Raw genomic sequence first — 25,797 nt, 5'->3', positions numbered from 1 at the left:
ACACATATACAAATGCACAAATTTTGAAACTATAAAGGAGCTTAATATAGTAAAAACTCTATGTCTAACATAAACATCTGAAAAACTGGGATAAATGATCTTCATAATCTTTTTCACTCCTTCTAAATAACAACAAAAAAGGCTAATAGCAGAGATTGGCTTAGTAAAAATGTGATTAAATTGTCAGACACAAAAGCATCACAAAGCAAACCAAAATGGAAGTATCTTAAAGTAAACATACATTTGATGACCTGCGGATAGAAGAAAACATTCCCATTCTTAGTATAAATAACTGGTTTTGCCTGTCCATCTGGCTGAAGTCCAACAAACAATCCTGGGCTTTTCATGGATTCCAGGCTTATAGATGCATTTTCCAAGTTCTTCTTAATTTTAAAATGACAGTCAGTATCTCCTGTACCCTGTGATCAATATAATATTGCATAAACATAAGTAAACACCAAAGGGCAGAATTTAAAACCAGTCACTTCACAAGATATAATTTTGCCTCATTTTCAAATCCTCATGACAAATACAGAAACTTTTTACATATATTGCACTATGCACTTCACTCTGTTCCATAAGATCTGGAAACAGAGACCATGTGTTCAGCTGAGGCAAGGGTGTATGCCCTGCCCTGGACAAAAGGCTCTAAGTAACAGAGGAGCTTCAGCTAAAGAGAGTACAGGGTATGCTTGTATTTCATTTCAGAATTAATAACATGTATAGGTAAAAAGAGAATACTAAAATGTGAAATTTTCCTTTTGAAAAATACTCTAAGATAATGAAAAAGAAGGCAATTCTCACCATAAGTCTATTTACATTTAAACACACACCAATCTACTGTGCTATTCCACATTTTCTGAATTAAAATTTCTTTAAGATTTTATTTATTTATTTGAGAGAGAGAGAGAGAGTCTGTGTGCATAAGTGGTGGGGTGGGAGGTGGCCGGGGAAGAGGGAGAAGCTGGCTTCCTGCTGAGCAGGGAGCCAGACAAGCAGGGCTCATCCCCAGGTCCAGGAGATCATGACCTAAGCCAAAGGCAGATGGAGCAACCCCATGAACTGAATTTTTACCAATAAATAGACTTCACATAAATTACTCAAAGACTGTGTAACAAAACATTCAAGAATTAAGTGCTTAGGCATAATCTACATACCCTTCAGATCATCAAAATCATCTCTCCCCCTTTTAAAGGCATGTATCATCTAATATTAGAAAATAATTCACATTTTTTACCTTTTAGTGCTTTAAATTTTTTCTAATAAGATTTGGGGGTTCTAAAATACAAGTTTTGTAAAAATGAATTAAAATTTTCAATGCAACTATTTTTTTCTTTGTGAAAGACAATTATATTCTGATCCCTAGCCTTGTAGGTGAGCTTCTTTTAGGTGAGAACCAAGTGTCTGTTGTCTGTTTCTTTCTCCAATATAAATATGATTCAATAAAACGCTGGCTTTGATTTGTTCACAGCCAACTAGAGTACATAACCATATATAGTAATACTACTACTACTACTACTAATAATAATAATATAAAAGGCCAATAGGGTAGAAATACACTCCTTTGGTTTAGAGAGGGAAAAAAAGGAACCAAACTCAGGAGAAACAGGAAGGGCTTTTTGGAAAAGGTGAAGCTAAGTGCTAAATAGGAACTAAGTTTAGTAGAAGGAAGTGACAGATGGAGGTAGAGAATTTCATGCATGGGGCAGCATGAACAAAGGCCAAGAGGCAATAAACAGTATGGTGTGTATATGACCAGGCTTCTTGGACGTTCTTGAGCAAAAGAGCTGGAAAGTGAATCCAGAAAGTTAGTATGAACTATCCAAATCAGTTCGTATGCGACTTAGAAAGTCTAGCCTTATCTAAGACCATGGGAGCCACTGAAGGATTTTAATTATAGGAGTGATAGAGATAGATCTTAAATTATCTTCACACAATTCCTTTAATACTCCTTTAATGTCCGTCTAATATTCATTATCTACCCAATCAGTTACATAACCCTTTGCGGGGTGGGCGGGGGAGGTTAGCAATGATTAGGAGAATCTTAATTCTCGCCTATACTTCAAGTGTTCACCTTTGGAGCTCCCTTTAATTATTATTTCTTAGAATAGAATTTATATTTTACAACAGTTTTTGATTTACAGAAAAATAGAGAAGACAGTACAGGTTTCCCCAGATATCTGCACTTACTTTTTCCTATCAACATATTACATTATTATGATACATTTGTTACAATTAATGAACCAATGTTGACACAACTAGTACTTTATTGATATTTCCTTAATTTTTAACAAATATAATTTTTCTGTCCAGAATCCTGAAAAGCCTGTCCTTTCTCCACTGAAATGCCTTTGCTCCTTTATCAAAGATAAAGTGACTATATTTATGTGGGTCTACTGCTGTATTCCATTGATCTATACTTCAACCAATACCCACTGTCTTGAGTATTTCAGCTCTACAGTAAGTCTTGAAGTTGAGTAGTATCAGGCCTCTAACTTTTTTCTTCCTCAGTATTTTGTTGGCTATTCTGGTTCTTTTGCCTTCCACATAAACTTTAGAATCAGTTTGTTGATACCACAAAATATCTTGTTGATATTTTGATTGAAATTATGTTGAATCTATTGACCAAGCTGGGAAGGATAAACAATGTTTCCAATCCATGAATATGGAATATTTGTCCATTAATTTAAAGTCTACTTGATGTTTTTCATCAAAGTTTTATAGGTTTCCACACATAGATCTTACATATATATTGTTAGATTTATTCCTAAGCATTTCTTCTTCTTCTGGTGCTAACATAACTCCTGTTGCATTTTTAATTTCAAACCTTAATTGTTCATTGATAGTCTTTAAGAAATCAATTGACTTTTTGATATTAATCTTATATACTGCAGGCTTGCTATAATCACTTATTAGTTCTGGAGCTTTTTGTTGATTCTTTGAGGAATTTTTACATAAACATTCATGTCATCTGCAAACAAAGACCATTTTATTTCTTCCTTTCTAATCTGTATACAGGTTGTTACCTTCTCTTGTTTTATTGAATTAGCCAGGACTTCCAACTCAATACTACATAGGAGTGGTGAGAGTGGATGTCGTTGCTTTATTCTAATCTCGGGGGGAAAACACCCAGTTTCTCACTATTTGTATGACATTAGCTATATGTTTTCTATAGATATTCTTCACCAAATTGAGAAAAAATCTCCTCTATTCCTTGTTTGCTGTGTTTTTTAATTTTTATTTTCACCATCACCATATTCAATCAGCCATTAAGACCCCCTCATCAGTCCACAATAATACCTATCAAATTTCACTCAAATTTTAGTTCCATAGTTACTTCTCAAACTTCAGACCCATTCCCCCTATGCCTAGATCATGACAAACACTAACTAAAAGTGAGGATATTTGTTGACTATTAAACCAATATATTTTCATTGATAATTGTTACAAAATTCTCCTATCTACTGTATCAATATGCTCATTGTGTCATGGACAAGTAGAATCCAGCACAGAACAAATAAATCTTCACTCAACTTTGAGTTTCCAAATATAAGGGTTTTAAGAAATTTATACCAAATAAGAACTCGGAACTTTGCAAGACCAAGCTTTATTGAAAGATACAGATTTCATGGAAAGAATGGCCATATGTACCCCAATGTTCACAGCTGCAATGGCCACTGTGGAAAGAACCAAGATGCCCTTCAACAGATGAATGGGTAAAGAAGATATGGTCCATATACATATAATGGAATATTATGCAGCCATCATAAAAGGATGAATACCCAACTTTTGTGTCAACATGGATGGAACTGAAGGAGATTATGCTAAGTGAAATAAGTCAAGCAGAGAGAGTCAATTATCATATGGTTTCACTTATTTGTGGAGCATAAGGAATAACATAGAGGACATTAGGAGAAGAAAAGAAAAAGTGAGTTGAGGGAGAGATGAAACATGAGAGACTGTGGACTCTGAGAAACAAACAGTCTTTTGGATGGAATGGGGGTGGGGGGATAGGTGAGCCTGGTGGTGAGTATTAAGGAGGACATGTATTTCATGGAGCACTGGGTGTGGTGTATAAACAATCAATCTTGGAACACTGAAAAAAAATTAAATTAAACTTAAAAAAAAGAAAAATATAATGCTTGCTAAAAGAAATTCCAAAACTAGACTTTATATACTTAGAGCCAAGACTGGAGGACTGGATCCCATAGACGAAATGATAAATGATGAAGTGATAAATGATAAATGATGAAGCTACTGAAAAGGTAGATACCATGTATGACACAGTAGAAATTTTTACCTCATAAGAAAAAGAAATGCCTGTGTGATACTACAAAAAGGAGCCTGGGGTAAATGGGCTACTCAAAGCCCATTTGGGATTAATTTCTGCTATATCAAAGAAATAAGGAGCAGCAAAATATTCATATGCTTTAGGGGAGAATCTCAAGAGCAAGACTATCCCTTAGAGCACCCAATATTCAGTACGAGAGTAACATGATGAAATCAGTCAAGCAGAGAGAGTCAATTATCATATGGTTTCACTTATTTGTGGAGCATAGCAAATAGCATGGAGGACATGGGGAGATGGAGAGGAGAAGGGAGTTGGGGGAAATTGGAAGGGGAGGTGAACCCTGAGAGACTATGGACTCTGAAAAACACTCTGAGGGTTTTGAAGGGGCAGGGGGTGGGAGGTTGGGGTACAAGGTGGTGGGTATTATGGAGGGCACAGATTGCATGGAGCACTGGGTGTGGTGCAAAAATAATGAATACTGTTGTACTGAAAATAAATAAAAAATAAATTAAAAAAAAAAAGAAATGTCTGGGAGAGGAATCTTAGAAGACCCTGATATATCTCATCTCATCTCATCTCATCTCATCTCATCTCATCTTATCTTATCCACAGCTCACATGGAGACACAGGGGATCCAGAAGTTATCTCATATCCCAATGGCAGGTCCAAGTACTGAGAAAACTAGTGACTGGGAGAAGGCTGATCTTGGTACAAGTTGGAAATATCAATAACAAATACCAGGAGTGCCTAGGAAGCTCAGTTGGCCAAGTGTCTGCCTGGGGCTCAGGTCAGAATCTCGGGGTCCTGCATGGAACTCCCGTTTGGCCTCCCTATTCAGTGGGGAGCCTACTTCACCCATTGCCCCTTCCTCCCGCTCATGATCTCTTTCTTGCTCTCTCTTTCAAATAAATAAATAAAATCTTAAAAAAAAAAAAAAAAAACCATTGCCAACTGGATAAAGCCATGTTGGAATACTGATGCATGCTCATATCACTGCAAGCTAAAACAACATCTAATGTAACTAATGTGCCTTTCCCTCTATCTGGTTCCTTTGCAGGACACCTCCTACTCATCATCACCAAGTGATATTTTCTTATTCATTGAGTACTTGTTGAGCACCTATCAAATGTCAGACCTTAAAAAAGAGTTTGGGATATTTATTTAAAGGTTTATTTATTTACAGAGAGAGAAAGCTCCAATCCCATGACCCTGGGATCACGACCTGAGCTAAAATCAAGAGTCAGCCACTCAAATGACTGGGCCACCCAAGCGTCCCTAGGCTATTTTATTAACAAAGTAAATAAGAATCCCTCCCCTATGGTGCCCACATTCTAGTAATTAATATACATTCTATTACACACTGTACTATTGTTAATGATTCTCATCAGCTTTCTTTTTTTTCAGGATGACTCACTCAACAATTTATTTTTGAAGTCTGTTTTCTCCTGAGGGGCAGAAAATCTTTGTTGCTGCCCTCAAGCCCCTCTGTATATTCTTCAAATCTCTTTCATAAAGACCAAAGCTAATGCATAGACTGTGGTCGATAATAAATAGCAAACTGTGAGATCATTTTCTAGAAAACTCAAAGAAAATAATTAATCTTACAACTTTTTTAAAAGTCTCTTCAAAAATTTTTAAGTAAAACATGATTTCAACTCTCACTTTTCAGTTCTGCATGTAAGAACTTCCTATTCCATCTTAAGAATAAATAAAAAAAAAAAAAGCTAAACAGACTGAAAAATCAACCATTCCATTTAGATCCGTAAGAGAAGTAGATACAAGTGAATTTCTGCCCCCAAGAATAGAAAGACAGACAGGAAAATACAGAAAAGTCACAGCTTAACAGAGCAAAGACTCACAAACAGAAACTAATGAGGGAACCATGCCTGTGTACAAAACTTGAACTATAATTCATGTTCAATTGAGCCTCAGTGAGGACAAATCTGAGAGTTAATACTCTCATAAACAGGCCCTTATATTTTTATCACTTTATCTTCAAGAGCTCAACCAGTGTCCCACAGTGAGTATCAGAGAATTTCCTTGTGCTTCTGGTAGGGGGAGGGGAAATGAACCATTTTGAAATATACCATAGCACTTTTTTCTTCTTAACAAGAACTGCCCACAGGAAAAATTAGTTAATTATATAAAACTTGTTTTTGGATTTTATCTGAGACTAAATAACATGGAAGAAAGGAAATATCCAACTCTAGTCCACTCTACCCATCCCAGAACTATGAAATTCACAGTCCAGGGACATAGGCCCACTAAAAGCATGATTTATCATTATTGCATGAAGTGAAGTAAGTCTTTTACTGAATTTTATACTTTTTAGCCTCTCGTCTAGGCTTGTGTACCTGGCCCATCTATACAACTTCTTAAAAATACAAATTATCTTGAACTTTTTATTATGGGCATGTGTAGAAAAAAGGCAAAATTAAAGAAATTTGTAATGCTTTTATTCAATTCAATTCAACCTATACAATGAACATTTGTTGAGTAGCTACCTGGACTGAGGCACTACTAGGTTTTTAAGGTATAATAACATGAGCATGCATTACCATTTACCTTCAAATGCATCTTAAACCTTCTGGAAATTATAAACAAGCCTTACCATAACCTCTAAATACATGGAGAGGTTAACTAAATAAAGAAGGCTAGCTAATAAAAGAGAATATCTAAGATAATTATTACCATTCTCTTTTCAAGAGTAATGTTATTCCAGTCTAATGATTTCTGGTCAAATACAGTGAAGGTGAAAAAAATATATATGCCTGATTTTTATGCATTAACACAATATCTTAAGAGCAAAAAATCCAAGTCAGACAACCACATCAATGAGTCACTAAACAAAGTATAAAGGAAACACTACAAGGGAAATAGCAGAAGTAAAACACAAATTATGAAATTTCTAGGAGGCTCTTATCTACAAAAGTAGCAAAGTAAAGATTAAATATCAATGTTGTTTAAATGGTAAATATCATTAAGTGGTAGTCTCAGAGTACTCCAACCCTCAGCTAATTAATTGAGTCTGGTATACACAAAACAAGTGGATATGTGGGCTCCACAGGAAGAGCCCTATGGGACCTTGATGTCCCCTGACTGTGTGAGGCAGACCACAGCCAAGGGGCCAGTTCCAAAGAAAAGCTAGAATAGGATTGATCTGGACTGTGCCTAATGGATAAAAGTATTAAATCTAGAATAGAAACTCTTCAACCTTAGACATTCTTTTAGTAACTACATAAAAGGCATGATTGATTAGTTCATTTACATGGAACAGTTTGGGATGAGACATGTTATTTTTGTTTTCTTACCTTATTATTTGTTTTTCTGTATGGGCTTAGGGGTTAAGGGATGGCATTACAAACATAAGAGGTTTCATCCAGCCTTTGCTACACATATATACTCAAAAATATTAGTCCTTCTCTCTTTGCTTTCTTTGCTGATCTTGTTAAAATTATCATGAAATTCACCTTTGGCAAGAATAGTGCACATTTTTATAGGATTTACAAAGTATTCAGGAGCCCCTGGCTTCATGTAAAGTCTCTTAAATTTTCAAATCTTTTAACAATAACTTTCCAATGTAATAGTATTTCCAAGAACAAGCTTGGAATTTCTAACAGAAACACCAGGAAGCTAAAGAACTCTACAAAATGTTTGAGCTTTGATTTTGGAGGCAAGTAAACAAAAGTAACAGATCTGTAAGTATGTCATAGGCTAGGAAGACCTCCAGAGTCATGCCTTAACTGGTAATTTTTACTTTTTTTTTTAGCAGGGAAGGGGCAGAGGGAGAAGGAGAGAATTTTTCACAGGCTCCATGCCCTATGCAGGCCCTATGTAAGGCTTGATCTCACAACCCTGAAATCATGACCTGAGCTGAAGCCAAGAGTCAGACAGGAAACTTAGCTGACTGAGACACCCGGCTGCCCCAATTTTTACCAAGCTTTCTTCTGCAGCCTTCAAGTATTGCACACACTTTACACTTTATCTGTTAGGGTTTTGGGGGGGAGGGTTATATTGAACTGATACACACTGGTAGAGCCATGGTCATTTTTAAACACTGAAATATTTCTTAGATGGTACGCAGCTGTGATCTGAGCCCCTAGTTCCTCTTAGTGCTCTGGCTATTCCAGCAAGACACAGAATTGGAGGTCATGGCCCATTGCTGTGGTGGGGGGTGGGAGACTGGATCCAAGCAGAAGAATGGCATCTTGATAACATGGCCAGCAATGCCTTATCCCCATCATGGACCCCCAAGGCTCCTTTTCTTCTTGATCTTCCTTTCAGACCTTCTCCCCCTTACTAGTCTCCTTTCCATTCACCTTCTGCTTCATACTCATGGGTTGCCTCACAGGGGCATGACCTAAAAGGAATGTCCTTAACCCTCTGGTTAAATGACATGCAATCAAGATGTGACATGCCAAAAAGGTCTTGAGAATCTCCGTGTTATGCTCTGAAATGGCCTGAATTTCTTCTTTAAATGTTCTAAATATCAAACTCCATGTAATCAAACCACTTATGTTCCTTCACCTTTGTCAAGAGATCTCACGGGGCTCTGCATTTTTGCTATCTCCACCCTAAAACAAATAGAACAAATGCGCTGGTTTGTTGTTGCTGTTGTTGTTTTTTCAAGTTATGAAATGCCTTTAAGAAGTGATACTGGATTTGAAACTTGAATATATGATTGGCTGTCTCAGTTCCAAAGAGCACGAGGAATTCTGAATTTAGCTTTTCATGCCAACAAGTCCCTCAGGGAGGGAAAAGAAAGGAGGTTCCTACTGCTGATGCACAGTACAGGCTGAGAGGATACAATTTCAGACTCAATCACTTATCCAACAAGCTATCAGCAAAATGGGTTCTAGGAAAACTGCTGAAGAAAACTTGGTTTTTGTGTTGAGAATGACCTCCCCTCTGTGTATAGGGACTCTGGTCTCCTCATGGGAGTCAACTCAGCTTTTCCATCTGGGTATCATGAATCCTTCAAAACAGGGGCTTAGGAGATAGACTGACCCAGGTGGACTCATGGCTCTGATACTGGCTGCTGGGTTCTGGAAAAGTTATGTAACCAGGCTCACAGTTAGCTCCTTCATCTGAAGAATTAGCATGCCCATAGTTTCTCTGTGACAGAATAATACTTCTACATATTAATCTGTAAGTTTCTGCCCATCTTCCTGTGTGCACCAAATCTTTTCAATTGAATACCAAGAACTTCTTCCATTTCCTCAGTCTAGTCAGATAGAGATGAGTCACTCATAGTACAAACAAGAAGAAAAGGAAGAAAAAAGCATGAGTACTTAGTGTAAGGCAGAGAGATTCAAGAGTCTGCTATATACTTTCAGAAAAAATGTTCTCACTTGGAAGGACAAGATATGCAGCACACTGGGAAAGAGATGGAAAAGACAGGGCTCACACAGACTGGAAAGAAAGAATAGAAAAACCATGAAAATCACCATCCAACTTAAGTATGAGGCAACTAAATGGAAGGTGACCAAGCAATGAGCTGTCCTCTTGGTTGATATCTAGAGAAGATAGAAGTTTCCAATGCTGGCTCATCTTCTACTTTGGAGAGTCATTTATCTTCACTGCCACAAATTCTCCCTAGCAACTTCAAGACACACATACTCCAAAAAATGTGTAATGCAGTGATGTAGTATCTGTCTCATGGTTCTGAACACTTCCATGAGTCTCAGAAGAGAAAGGCTTGTATACTTTGTGGATGCTGGTGATAGGAAGGGAAAGCTACTTCCTGATGCTCCTCCTATAGTATGACTGAGCACTAGATAAAATCATACTCTCACTTAGTATGACCATAGTAGTAATGTTACCTTTTTCTAATCTTAATTAGTTCATGTACCAGTTTAGAGACCATAAGCATTACACTTTGTCTGTTAAGCATGGATTCGACTTCTGTGAAATGGGATATAGCCCATGGGTGAATCAATCTGAGATATAGCTCCTGTGAAACAATCAAGGATGCTAATGATGTGTATGTGCATGTGCTTTTCTCTTTTGCACTCTGAACATCAATGCAACTCACCATACACAGACTTGCCAGTCTACAACAAAGACAGGGGCCCAAAGAATGATAAATGGCTAAGTCTTTTTCTCTCCTCATCCCCAGAAGCTAAGGCAAACTCTCCAATATAACTATATGTCAAACTGGTAAGGGAAAAAGGGAGAGGAGGCAGCCCTGAGTTTATCTAAAAGGTAAGGTTTAAACTAAATTGTTTCAAACAAGAACAGAGGAACCGAGCAGTAACAGTCAAATAAATGTGTAATTTTATATGCCCTTTTATATGCCCTTCAACCCATAAAAGAATCCTGCTATGTTAAAGGTGTTATGTTGGTTGCCTTCCATATCCCATCTTAAGTCAAGATGTTAAAGAAACACAGCACTGGGTATTATACACAACTAATGGATCATTGAATACTGTAACAAAAACTTATGTTATACTCTATGCAGCCTAACTGAACATAATAAAAAAGATGTTAAAGAAGAATCCCTAATATTTAGAATTGAAAATTATTTCCTTACTCAAAATACAGGGTTTCTGTTGGTAGACATTTGGGTGCCAAAAGAAGCAGTAAGGAAATATTGTTGAGCTGGGACTTTCTAGAGCCTTGGTTTTCAAAGTGTGGTTTGCAGACCAACATCATCAACAACAGCTGAGAACTTATTAGAAATGCAGATACACAGGGGCACCTGGGTGGCTCAGTGGGGTAAAGCCTCTGCCATTGGCTTGGGTCATGATCTCAGGGTCCTGGGATCCAGCCCCACATTGGGCTCTCTGCTCAGCAGGGAGCCTGCTTCCCCCTCTCTCTCTGCCTGCCTCTCTGCCTACTTGTGATCTCTGTTTGTCAAATAAATAAATAAAATCTTAAAAAAAAAAAAAACAGAGAAAAGAAATGTAGATACACAGATCCCACCACCGCGTATCTGAATTAGCCCAACTTTATAATAAAATTCCCAGGTGATCTGTGTGCACATTACATTCCAGAAGAAATGTCTAAAGGGTCAGAATCCCTCTCTAATCATACAAAGGATGTGGCTGCCCTCCTCACTTTTTAATAAGACAAGGGAGACCATCATATATAGCATCCAATTTCCTAAATGTTTATAGGTTAATACAAAAAAAAAAAAAAACCACTCAGAAAGTGCCATTCTTATATCTGTCATTGGCAAATGTCTTAAACATTTGCTGAGAAAAATATAAGCAGATGCTTACTGTTCCATCACACTGGCCATCCTTAATCCTTAGATACATCCGTTCATTTTTCACACTTTCAAACATGCAAATACCAGAGCTGATTTTATGCACTTTCCAGTAGGATTTTTCAGACTGGCTTCCCACTCCAGTGCAGCTCCCATCAGGCTGGAGACACAGGGCTTGGCACAGGCTGGTAGCAAGTAGAACCACAGCACTGTTGAGGAACACACCCTCAAGGACAGTAAACAAAACAGAATCAGTAAATAATAACCTCATGTTCTACTAAAAGAAGATGGAAGTAGAGTTCATTCTCTTACAGAAGCTGTAGTGATCAGAATTTTATCAGAAACTTCTTTGCTGAAAGTAAGCAAAATAAGGAAGTAAATAATTTAACTACTCTGCAAAACCAAACAAAATTAAAGGAGGTTCTGACTCATTATAATTTACACCGATCATTATTGAGAGTAAAAATGCCACCATTAGATGCTGTAGATTGAAAATATATACAAAACAAACATTTCTCTTAAGAACTTTACAATCAATATAAACAAATAATTATAACAGTAATATAAAGCAGAATAAGAATAGTATGTTGAAAATAGAACTGCCCTATGACCCAGCAATTGCACTACTGGGTATTTACCCTAAAGATACAAATGTAGTGATCCAAAGGGGCACGTGCACCCGAATGTTTATAGCAGCAATATCCACAATAGCCAAACTATGGAAAGAACCTAGATGTCCATCAACAGATGAATGGATCAAGAAGATGTGGTATATATACACAATGGAATACTATGCAGCCATCAAAAGAAATGAAATGTTGCCATTTGCGACAACATGGATGGAACTAGAGCGTATCATGCTTAGCGAAATAAGTCAAGCAGAGAAAGACAACTATCATATGATCTCCCTGATATGAGGAAGTGGTGATGCAACATGGGGGTTGAAGTGGGTAGAAGAAGAATCAATGAAACAAGATGGAATTGGGAGGGAGACAAACCATAAGTGACTCTTAATCTCACAAAACAAACTGAGGGTTGCTGGGGGGGAAGAGGTTGAGAGAAGGGAGTGGGATTATGGACATTGGGGAGGGTATATGCTTTGGTGAGTGCTGTGAAGTGTGTAAACCTGGTGATTCACAGACCTGTACCCCTGGGGATAAAAATATATGCTTATAAAAAATTAAAAAATTTTTTAAAAAAGCAGAAAAACAAATAAAAATAGATATTTGCTTTCAAAAAAAAAAAAAGAATAGTATGCTTCAAGTGTACCTGAATTAATGGGATGTACCATCTGGATATTATTTCAAAGTATATATGTAGGAATGAATAAATGAAAAGAGTTATCAAATATAACTAAGGTAAGTTTAAGTAAATCCTAGGCAATCAATAACTTAAGAAGATGTAAGAAATTCTTAAATGTTTATTAAAGCACACTAACACTGTAGAGAAATAGATAAAATACATAAATACAGAAGACAAAACACAAATAGCAAATAAACATAAAAAAGGTAATTCACACTAGTTCACTACTCTAAAAATTGTCATAGGTCTTTTAAGGACCATGCCCAATACTAAGGTCAACACAGTGGATACTCTGTTACACTACTAAAGGAATTGAGTAGTAAAGAAATGAAGGGAAAAAAAGAGACAAACAAAAAAGCGGACTCTTAAATACAAAGAGTAAACTGATGGTTGCCAGAAGAGAGGTGGGTAGGGGGATGGGTGAAATAAAGGGAATTAAGAGCACACTTACTTTGATGAGCATTGAGAAATGTATAGAATTGTTAATCATTATATTGCATACCTGAAACTAATATAATACTGTATGTTAATTATATTTCAATTTTAAAAAAAGGAAAGAAATTAACTTTACTCACAGAAGTCTGGCTTTTGCCTTCAGACTCTGAAATGTAATTTCTAAACCTTAGGACTGTCAGATTTGATAGAGGAGTTTTTTGTTTGCTTGATGTCTTTGGGCCAGCCACACAGTAAAAATGTGATTTAGGGTGGCAGCTTTGAGTCACAAGGTGTCAGCTGACCTCCTGAGAGGCTGGACACTGAGATCAGCCATATGGACTCCTTATATGATTGAACCCCAGTAAAGATGGGGCACCAAGGCTCAGGTGAACTTCCTGGTTATCAAAACTTCATGCATATGTCATATATCTATAGATATATCTATATCTAAAGCCATCCTGACTCTATGGGGAGAGGACAACTAGAAGTTGCACCATTTAGTATTTTTCTTGGATTCTGCCCTATGTGTCTCTTCCTTAGCTGATTTTAACCTGTATTCTTTCTCTGTGATAAACCATAACCATGAGTATGACAGCTTCCAGTGAGTTCTGAGTTTTTCTATTAAATTATCAAAATTTAATTGTTGTCTCAAGGACTCTGGAACTCTGAAGTTGGTGTCAGAAGTGAGGGTAGTCATGTAAACTGCCCCCTCTAACTTCTCAGTTGTTTTAACTTCCACGGGATTAAAATCAGTGCATTTCAGGAAAGAAAGTCAGCAATATGTTCCCATTGTTTCAAAGGCTTCATATTCTGACCCTTAAATTCAACAGTGGCAAAATGAAGAGATTAAGATTAAACATCCAGTGATTAAAGACTTAAATAAATAAATAAACACGTATACATAATCATATACCTTATGTTTGGGTATTATGCAACCGTTAAAAATAATGTTGTAATTGAGAAAAAATAATAATGTAATGAAATGTTTATTATATAGTAACTATAAGAAGTTTTGAAGACAAACTGACTTTGATTTGAATCATGATCTACCATTTACCAGTTATGCTATACCAGTCAGATTTTTAACTTCTCTGAAAATCTTTTCTTCATGTTTAAAATACAGAAAATATCTGTCAGTACTTTTAGGATGATTAAATAGTTTTTGTATGCAGTAAACTCTCAGTAAAGTGCTGGGCACAAAATAGACAATCTCATAAATTTTACTTATTATTATGGTAACAATAATATTTTTAAGATAAATTCACACAAACATATACTATAAAGAAGGAAGTATAAAATGATCACACATATACAACACTCAAAGATTATAAATATTCTAATTGTTAGAAAAGTTAAATATATACATTTGATTGCCTATGTAAGAGTCTGTAAATTTTTATTTAGAATTCTCACATTTATACCATTTATAGTTTTAACCTCCAAATTCAATTGGATGTAGGATGTTACTCCCACCAGTTTCAGTACTGCTAAAACTAAGTAAAATCTCTATTGTTTTTCAAAGTTTGGGTAAATAGAATGGCAATAGGCATCAATGCCACCTAGTGGGAAGAGATCTGATTACTCCTTAATGACTCAACTCACGAATTTGCCTCAAAAAAGCAAAAGAAAGTGGGTATTTAACAATACACACTTTAATGCCTTTCCACCATTTTACCTTGACAAAAACCACAAATTCTTTTGAAAGGTCTGCGTAGCCTGCTGATGATTCATCAGCTATTTTGCCATGATGATCAACAGTAACTACATGACCAGGATCCAGCACTGACTCAAGAAGTGCACAATGGTCGTGCTGATAAAGCACCCGCAGCTCAGTACAGGCTCCACCAGTAGCCTAAGAGGATGAAAAAAAAAAAAAAAAAAAAAAACACAAAACCCCTGAATTAGCAAGAGAAAAATAATTAAATTTAAAATTTTTGGATATTATAGGTATATACAGGTCTACTCCACTCTAGAGAATCCTTGTATTACCTGTTACATGCTTTTGTAATTTAATTGTTTTGATTCTCCACCCTGACTTTCAGTGTTTTATTCCAAGAACTTTCTTCTCTTGATTTCTCAGAACCCATGGTAGAATATTGGGTAACAACAAAAAACTTCAGTGGCAGGATATTTTAATGAATTATTAATATGTATGTTTATTGTTGTTTATTTTTCATTTCTTCATTTGTATCCTCCTAACCCAAGACTATTTTGGAAAATCTGAAATTAACAGATGTGCGTTACTAAGTTTTACTTCCAAAAATCTAAACAAATCAAGGAGGTTATGCTACAAGGACACATTTCTGGTTCAAGGTACGATTTGAGATTTTATCCCACATGTTCTCCACATTACCTTGGAGAGATATTTGAGCCTGAAAAGGAAGGGCTCATTGATGGCCTTGAATGGCTTGAAGACCCATGACACTAAGGCTACCAAACTCAGCCAAATGCTCTTGTATAAGAATGGCAGGGAAGCAACAGGACTATTCATCTTTAAAGAAGCCATCTGAGAGGCAGGCGCCTGGATGGCTCAGTCATTATCGTCTGACTTTGGCTCAAGTCATGATCCCAGGGTGCTAGGATTGAAGACCGCTTCTACCTCTCCCACTCCCCCTGCTTGTGTTTCCTTTCTCACTGCCTTTGTCAAATAAATAAAATAAAATCTGTTAATAAAAGAGAAGTCTTCTAGGGCACCTGGGCAACTCAGTGAGTTAAAGCCTCTGCCATCAGCTCAGGTCCTGATCCCAGGGTCTTGGGATCAGGCCCCACATCAGGCTCTCTGCTCAACAGGGAGCCTGTTTCCTCCTCTTTCTCTGCCTACTTGTGATCTCTGTCTGTCAAATAAATAAATAAAATCTTTAAAAAATTTTAAAAAAGAAACCATGTGATGTTTGATGAGTTATTAGCAGTGACTGGTGTGGACTGAAGCTAGGAGGGCAGTTACTGATATGCTGAGGTCCCCATACCAGAAGAAATCTTATGTGTAACAAAATGAGTCTCACAAAAATTAAGATGGAAGCTCTCACCAACCTAGTAGGATAGGAGCTTGGAAATAGATTTAACTTGATTTTAGAAAAATAAAGTAATAGGATATTTCTCAAACCCTTGACTTAATTGAGTACATTTCATATCCACTACATTCATATTTATAAGCATTTACTATGACTAGGACCTGTACTAAGTAGAATATGCTACAAAGTACAACACAGGATGACTTGCTAAGTCCAGAGCACAGGAAAAAAGACTTTTTGAAGAAAATTATTATCACTTAGCCTGAATCTCAGGCCTACAAATTACATAAGCTTTTCTTCAATAATTATTAATTTTCCTTAAGTTAAATAAAATGCTATGAGTCAAAAATCACATAATATTGGGACACCTGAGTGTCTCACCTGTTGAACAGCCAACTCTTGATTTCAGTTCAGGTCATGATTTTATGATTGGGGGATTGGGCCCTGCCAGGGGCTCTGCACTCAGTGTAGAGTCTGCTTGTCCCTCTCCCTCTACTTCTCCCTCCACTCATGCTCCACCCCCCTTTAAAATAAATAAGTAAAATCTTAAAAATAATCAGGTAATATTATATAACATTATATGAGGAAGCTGTAGCATGAGTGCTAGAATCAGAACGCCTATGTTAGATTCCTGCTTTCACATTTCCAACCTATGTGACTGGGTAACTCAATCCATCTACCTGCCAGGTTCCTCTTCTGCTAAATAAGGATAATAATGGGATTCTCCCAGAGGGTAGATATAAAGACTAGATGTTATAACACATATTAAGCATTTGGAACAGTATGTGACAGTTATCCTATGCAGTCTCATTTTTCAAAATCAAAAGCATACATATATTTTTTAAAACAGCTTTATATATTAAAAACTATTTTTTCAAACCTAAACCAAGGAAAACAAAGTATACTTAAGTGAAATTATTATTATTTTTTCCCTAATAACACGTCCCCTAAAGGGGCCTTTGAGAACATCTCCTTTTGGAGGCCTATTTAATATTTTGAATGTTATCAGACAACCAGTCTACTGGGGCGCCTGGGTGGCTCAGTGGGTTAAAGCCTCTGCCTTTGGCTCAGGTCATGATTCCAGGGTCCTGGGATCGAGCCCTGCATAGGGCCCTCTGCTCAGCAGGGAGCCTGTTTCCTCCTCTCTCTCTGCCTGCCTCTCTATCTCCTTGTGATCTCTGTCTGTCAAATAAATAAATAAAATCTTTAAAAAAAAAAAAGGAAAGAAAAGCGGTCTACTTTTTCTTGTCTAAATTTTAATTGCTGATATATAGGACCATTTATGCATCAGAATCTCAAAACTTAGTAAGGCAAAACAGAATAATGAAAATGGTTAAAGTAAAAGCCAAAGAAAATACAATTTGATCCTATAAAAAATATATATAGATACAATACTATTGATATATGACAAAAAGGAAAATTCCTACATACCATTCCAGTGACATTGCTATTGTCAATAGCAAGAGAAAGATGTCTTATTTCATGACTTTGGAAAATGCATATATTTCCTCTGTTGAAAATAACATCAAAGAGACCTGGAAAACATTTTAGGGTATTAGCAAGTAATTCATGCTTTTAAAGTATTTTTTCTTATTCAACTATACACTGAAATCTCCTAATAATATATTTTGTGAAATCTTTTAGTTAAATGTTTTTAATTAGTCAAAAGGTAGAATGCCAATAACCTTTGATTATCTATAAGCTGCTTGGCAATTTGCTGACATTTCCCTGGAAAATCCTTAATGCATTTCCATTCTAATTGGTAAGCACCTGAGACAACCCCAAAAAATGACACCCGATGTAACTGATTCCAGGATGATAAATTATCCTGTTACAAAAAAAAAAAAAAAAAAAAAAAAAAATTCCATTCCACTCTAAATCTCAGGGACTTGAGGTAAAATAAAATAACGCATTATAAATACATATGATTTGAGCATTAGTGACTACTTTGTATGATGATGTCATCACATGTTTATGATGTATAAAAAGTATATTTTCAATATACTTTTGCATACTTTTTTACCTTATAATTTATGCGCTTGAAGGCATGAATTTTTGTCTATTCTGTATATACCTATATAACTGCACTTAGAGCAGCCCCTGAACATAGTAACTGCTCAGGAAATATTCTTTAAAAAGTTAATTAGATCCCTACAGCCTACACAATATCTACCACAGACGGAAATTGAACCTAGGACCTCAGATCTTAGCCCAGTGCTCTTTCCAATATTGAGAATCCTTTCTTTAGTACTTACAAACAACAAATTTTCAAGAATCCACTCTTGTAACAATAAGAAATAAAGACCATTTTTCCTTTTACAAATAGGTGATTCTCAGAAAATGTTAGTCAAACAAGCCCAATAATAAAGGAATACGTATTGTGTGTTTTATTTTACAGAAAGCACAAAATATAGGCAATACATTGAACTCACTGGAGCATCAATATATGAAAATACATATAAGGCTAATATTAACATATCTACAGGGAGAAACTGACAGACTACAATAATAGTAAGGAACTTTAATCCCTGACTCATATCAATGATTCAACTAAGAATCAATTACAAGAAGATAACTGGAAAATCCACAAAACTGTGATGATTAAACAACATGCTACTGAAGCAGTGGATTAACCAATGTATAATCAAAGAAACCAAAGAAGGAAATAACTGGAGACAAATAAAAGCATAAATACTACCTGTCAAAATTTTGGGTTTTCAACAAATGTGATTCTAAGAAGGAAGATCATAGCAATATAGGCCTAACTCCAAAACCAAGAATGTCTCAATAATCTAACTTCAAACCTAAATCTAGATGTATGATTCTAGTTCTGGTTCTAGCAAAAGAGTTCAATGATTCATTTAACTACTTGTTATTAAGCACCTACTACGTGCAGGCAATATTTTTCAGTCATAACCTACATAAAAATTCTCAATGCTCTTATTTCTAAAACATTCTTATATTTAAAAACAAGGGGTAAATCTTTATAATCTTAAAGTTCCTGGCTAATTCTAATATCCACTGGATCAAAACACACTGATAGCATCAAAACAAACTCCAATTGCCAAAACCCAACAGAAGCATTTTCAGTCCTTATTTCATTTTGCTTCTCTACTCCATTTGAACCTGCAGGCATCTTTTGAAACTTCACAATCTCACACTTCACTAACTTCCTTCTCAGTTTGCTACTTCATTCTCAGTTGTCCTCTTCATGCACAGGGTTCTGTGCTAAGGTGAATAACTCTCACTCTTCACTGGCTCCCCGAGAAGTTTATTTTAATAATCCATGAAGTGATAAATACCAAATCAACATCTCAACCACTCATTTCTCCCTCAAAATCAGCTCATATGTATAATTTAACTCACACACACTTCAAACTCAATATATACAAACTTGAGCTTACAATTTTCCACATATTCTTAGCTTCCAATCTACTCCTCCTAAATCTTCTGTATTTCTTACCTTAGTCAGTGACCCCCATCAACAACTTAATCATCCAAACTGGAAACCTAAGAATAACCTTTTCCCTTAATACACCTTTACCAATAAATGATTAATACCTGCCAATTATCTCCTAGAAATTCTTCAAATCCATTCTCTCTTCTCTATCAATATTCCCAATGAAATATTTTAGAAGCTTCTGATTGGTCACTCTTTCTCTAATCATTCTGCACAGGCCTAAATCTAGCCTCCATTTAGCCACCAAAGTATTTCTATTCTACTTCAAATCTGTTAATGGCTATCACCCACCATAGAAAGGAATAAAAGAAGTTGCCTTCAAACATGCACTGGACCTTCTATCCCAGACTTCTTAAAGAAACAGATCATTCATGGAGGATGTATAGTTTTAACTTACAAAATGAAGTGGGTATCTTTTGTTTACTAGAAGCCTACTGATATTCTTCTAGTAGTGAGTTCAAGTATTTGAAACATGTTTTGTGGTTTCTAGAGTGAAGCATCAGATCACTCTTTTTTGCAACACTCAAAGTTCATTTTGATTCTACTGCTGAATTCTGAGTTAAGAAATTCAGCAATTTACAGTACAAAATAGCCCTGATTTGCTGAAGATTGATAAAAGTGCTAGTCATCCCTTTATGTATCAAATTAGAGTTAGAGGATGCCATAAAGCGAGCAGCCATATCCCCACTATGAATATGTATTTCCAAGAAATCCAGAGTCCTCTTCTTCCTTTACATCTCCTTTCCCTAATCTTTCCTAATTCAGAAACTGAAGTACACTTTAAACGGGACTGAATAAAACAACATCCATTCTAGAGCATATTCTTTTCTAATCTAAAGCCAAAGAGGTCCTTCAAAGCACTCTCATAAAATAGAGGAGCAAAGCCCATGGCTTCTTGATTTCAGAGAAGTGTAGCTATGATATGGTAAAGATGCAGCAGAAGACAAAGTGGCCAATATATATTCAGTGCTATACTCTTTAAATAATAAACTGTTTTTCATTTCCTTTATTAAGATCTGGTAGCAGAGAACCAGACAAATAAAATAATTGCAGCTAATCACCATCAGATATTCACTAGAAATAGGGCTTATAATATGTAGATCAATTACTAACAATAATCTAATAGAATTTTATTAGTACCTGCACAGATAGGTTAGAATACCAGAAAAAATCCAAAGAAGAGGTTAAGTCTTGAAATGGTTATGTGTTTTGTTATTCAAAAAAAAAAGAGAATAACCAGTACAAAAACTTTTTTCAAAGTTGAAACACAAGGAAAAAGGGGAATTACCCTCTTTGGCATACCATACAAACTATTTAATTAAGAAACAGTGAAAATTGCAGAAAATTTTTTCTTCAAAGTCCTGAGAAGATTATAGCTAAATCTCAAAAAAATAGTTCTCCTTAAACTCCTATTTCTCACTTAATTATAACTGAAACAAAATTATCAAGCATGCATTAGAGGTACAGTTACCTATAATTGTTCAACCATGATACTTTTGAGAGTAAAAAGGGGTGCCAATCAGATGGAATGCAGATATAAACATGCAAAGTAATGTGTATCATGCTCTCAACTTACATTGGGCTACACACACACACACACACAGACACACACACACACAAAGACCTAGCCTTACATTTTAAAATTGGAGAATAAGTGTGTGTTTATGTTTCAGGCTTATATAATAGTTTAAAGTGTGCATTTTTTAAATTATTAACTCTGCTTTAATGACAAAAGTGTAATGAGCCTAAGACACTTATGTGCCACTGATGAGAGTATAAACTAATAGAACTCTTCTCCAAAGAGATGGGGCAATCTGTAAAAAGAGCTTTAAAATTCTCTTTATATTTAAGTCAACAACAGGAGGGAAGCTGTAAGATTAACAATAGTCAACAACAGGAGGAGAACTGGAGAATTAACAGTACTTTGAAATTAAATAACACATTCTTTAACAACCAGTGAATGAAAGGAAAAATCAAAAGAAAAATCAAAATAAATCTTGAGACAAATGAAGTTGGAAACAGAACATACCAAAGTCTAGGGGATGCAGCAAAAGCATTTCTAAGAGGCATATGTGTAGTAAAAAATGTCCACTTTTTTAAAAAGAAAGACTTTAAATAAACAACCCAACTTTATACCTCAAGAAACTACAAAAATAAGAACTAACCCCAAAATTATTAGAAAGGAGATAACAAAGATCAGAAGAAAAACAGATGAAATAGAAAATAAAAACAATAGAAAATATCAATGAAGATCTTGAAACAAAAAATTGGTTTTTTGAAAAGATAAATAAAACTGACAAATGTTTGGTTAGATTAACCTTCTTCTATCCACTTAAGCCTCCATGTTGTATCACCACTTCTTCATATCAGGGAGATCATATGATAGTTGTCTTTCTCTGCTTGACTTATTTCGCTAAGCATGATACGCTCTAGGGCTCAAATAAAAATATATATATATATAAATGAAGGAGACATTACAGCTGAAACCACAGAAATACAAAAAATCATGAAACTACTATGAACAATTATACAATAAATTGGAAAACCTAGAAGAAATTGGTAAAGTCCCACAAACATACACTCCATCCAGACCAACTCATGAAAAAAAAGAAAGAAAGAAGGGGGAGACAAGATGGCACAGAAGTAGGAGGATGCAACATTTCAACCTGTCCCCTAAAGTGAGCTGATTACCTACCAAAGAACTCTGATCACTCATAAAATCAGTCTGAGATTAGAATTATCTAATTCTGCTCTCTACAAGAGCAGAAGACACCAGTGGGCAGGTAAAGAGGAGTGGGAACATTGGACTGACACCAGAAGATAAACAAAAGGGGGAGGGAGCCACCAGAAGCAACTCATTGGAAAGTAATACCCCAATAAGAGAGTGCCCCCAAACCAGGCAAAGACCCCACCAAAAAGGAGAATTTCAGACCAATATCCCCGATGTACAAGGATGCTAAGATTTTCAACAAGATCCTAGCAAATAGGATCCAACAGCACATTTAAAAGATTATCCACCATGACCATGTGGGATTCATCCTGGGTTGCAAAGATGGTTCAACATTCACAAATCAATTAATGTGATAGAACAAATCAATAAGAGAAGAGAGAAGAACCACATAGTACTATCAATTGATGCAGAAAAAGCATTTGACAAAAATACAGCATCCATTCCTGATTAAAATGCTTCAAAGTATAGGGATAGAGGGAACATTCCTGAACTTCATAAAATCTATCTATAAAAAACCCATGGCAAATATCATTCTCAATGGGAAAAAGCTTGCAGCCTTCCCATTAAGATCAGGAACACAGCAAGGATGTGCACACTCACCGCTCTTGTTCAACATAATATTAGAAGTCCTAGCGATAGCAATCAGACAACAAAGAAAAATAAAATGTATCCAATTTGGCAATGAAGAAGTCAAACTCTCTCTCTTCACAGAGGAATGGTACTTTATATGGAAAACCCAGAAGACTCCATCCCCAAACTACTAGAACTCATACAGCAATACATACAGGATACAAAGTCAATGTACAGAATAAGTTACTTTCTTATACACTAACAATGAAAACACAGAAAGGAAAATTAGATAATTGATTTCATTTACTATAGCACCAGGAACCATAAGATACCTGGGAATAAACCTAACCAAAGAAGTAAAGGATCTGTACTCGAGAAACTACAGAATACTCATGAAAGAAATCGAACAAGACACAAAAAGATGGAAGACCATTCCATGCTCTTGGATCAGAAGAATAAACATTGTTAAAAAGTCTATACTGCCTAGAGCAATCTGTACTTTTAGTGCCATTCTGATCAAAATTCCACCAGTATTTTTCAAAGAGCTGAAGCAAACAATCCTAAAATTTGTATGGAATCAGAAGAGACCCCAAATTGCTAACGAAATGTTAAAAAAGAAAAACAAAACTGGCGGCATCACGTTGCCTGATTTCAAGCATTACTACAAAGCTGTGATCACCAAGAGAGCATGGTACTGGCATAAAAACAGACACATAGACCAGTGGAACAGAGTAGAGAGCCCAGATATGGACTCTTGATTCTATAGCCAAATAATCTTCAACAAAGCAGGAAAAAATATACAGTGGATAAAAGACAATCTCTTCAATAAATGGTGCTGGGAAAATTGGACGGCTATATGTAGAAGAATGAAACTCGACCATTCTTTTACACCGTACACAAAGATAAACTCGAAATGGATAAAAGACCTCAATGTGAGACAGGAATCCATCAGAATCCTAGAGGAGAACGTAGGCAGTAAGCTCTTTGACATCTGCCACAGCAACTTCTTTCAAGACATGTATCCAAAGGCAAAGGAAACAAAAGCGAAAATGAGTTTTGGGGACTTCATCAAGATCAAAAACTTCTGCACAGCAAAGGAAACAGTCAACAAAGCAAAGAGGCAACCCATGGAATGGGAGAAGATATTTGTAAATGACCATACAGACAAAAGGCTGATATCCAGGATCTATAAAGAACTTCTCAAATTCAACACACTCAAAACAGATAATCGGGTCAAAAAATCGGCAGGAGACATGAACAGACACTTCTCCAATGAAGACATACAAATTGCCAACAGACTCATGAAAAAATGTTCATCATCATCAGCCATCAGGGAGATTCAAATCAAAACCACATTGAGATACCACCGTACACCAGTTAGAATGGCCAAAATTAACAAGACAGGAAATAATGTGTGTTGGAGAGGATATGGAGAAAGGGGAACCCTCTTACACTGTTGGTGGGAATGCAAGTTGGTGCAGCCACTTTGGAGAACAGTGTAGAGATTCCTCAAGAAATTAAAAATAGAGCTTCGCTATGACCCTGTAATTGCACTCCTGGGTATTTACCCCAAAGATACAGACGTAGTGAAAAGAAGGGCCATCTGTACCCTAATGTGATAGCAGCAATGGCCACAGTCACCAAACTGTGGAAAGAACCAAGATGCCCTTCAATGGACAAATAGATAAGGAAGATGTGGTGCATATACACTATGGGATATTATGCCTCCATCAGAAAGGATGAATACCCAACTTTTGTAGCAACATGGACAGGACTGGAAGAGATTATGCTGAGTGAAATAAGTCAAGCAAAGAGACTCATTTATCATATGGTTTAACTTATTTGTGGAGCATAAGAAGTAACACGGAGGAGACGGGGAGATGGAGAAGAGAAGGGAGTTGAGGGAAATGGGAAGGGAGATGAACCAGGAGAGACTGTGGACTCTGAAAAACAATCTGAGAGTTTTGAAGGGGTGGGGGGTGGGAAATTAGGCCAGGCTGGTGGTGGGTATTATGGAGGGCACGCATTGCACAGAGCACTGGGTGTGGTCCATAAACAATGAATTCTAGTACACTGAAAAGAAATTTAAAAAATAAAAAAATTTTAAGAGAGAAATGAAAGAAAAAAGAAAGAAAGAAAAAAAATTTGAACAAGCCAATGATAAGCAAGGAGATTGAAAGACAAATAAGGACACAACGAAAAAAAAAAGAAAGAAAGAAAAAGAAAACTATGAACCAATATTCCTGATAAAAATAGATGCAAAAATTCTCAACAAAATACTAAGATATTGAATTCAAAACCATATTAAGAGGATTATACATGGTTATCAAGTGGGATTTATCCCTGGGAAACAATGATGTTTCAAAATACACAAATAAATAGGTGTGACACACCTCGAATGAAAGACAAATCATATGATCATTTATAGATGCAGTAAAACATTTGAGAAAATTCAGCATCATTTCATGAAAAAAAAACTCTCAAAAAGTAGGTATAGAAGAAACATACCTCAACATAATAAAAACCATATATGACAAGCCCACAGCTAACATCATACTCACTGGTGAAAGACTAAAAGATTTCTATGATTAGGAAGAAGACAAGGGTGCCTGCCCAGTCACCAGTACACATTCAACATATTACTGGAAGCCTAGCCTGAGCAATTAGCAACAAAAAGAATTAAAATGCATCCAGATTGAGAAGGAAGAAGTAAAAATGTTTCTATGTGCAGATGATATGATCTTATATAGAGAAAATTCTAGTCTCCCTCCAAAACTGTTAGAACTA

General features: G+C 36.0%; 1 protein-coding gene across 1 annotated transcript in view; it reads right to left on the bottom strand.

Moving 5' to 3' along the window:
- LOC132014534 (lipoxygenase homology domain-containing protein 1-like) overlaps positions 1 to 25,797 on the bottom strand; it is a 159,371-nt gene that overhangs the window by 70,330 nt on the left and 63,244 nt on the right. The window contains 4 exon segments of the mRNA XM_059395506.1: positions 242 to 419; positions 11,515 to 11,727; positions 14,914 to 15,090; positions 17,681 to 17,784. Coding sequence (XP_059251489.1) covers positions 242 to 419; positions 11,515 to 11,727; positions 14,914 to 15,090; positions 17,681 to 17,784 — 672 coding nt within the window.

The sequence above is a fragment of the Mustela nigripes genome, chromosome 3 (assembly GCF_022355385.1).
Source record: "Mustela nigripes isolate SB6536 chromosome 3, MUSNIG.SB6536, whole genome shotgun sequence".
Taxonomy (NCBI): Eukaryota; Metazoa; Chordata; class Mammalia; order Carnivora; family Mustelidae; genus Mustela; species Mustela nigripes.
The sequence above is the reverse complement of the archived record's forward strand: the minus strand, read 5'-3'. Positions and strand labels throughout refer to the sequence as shown.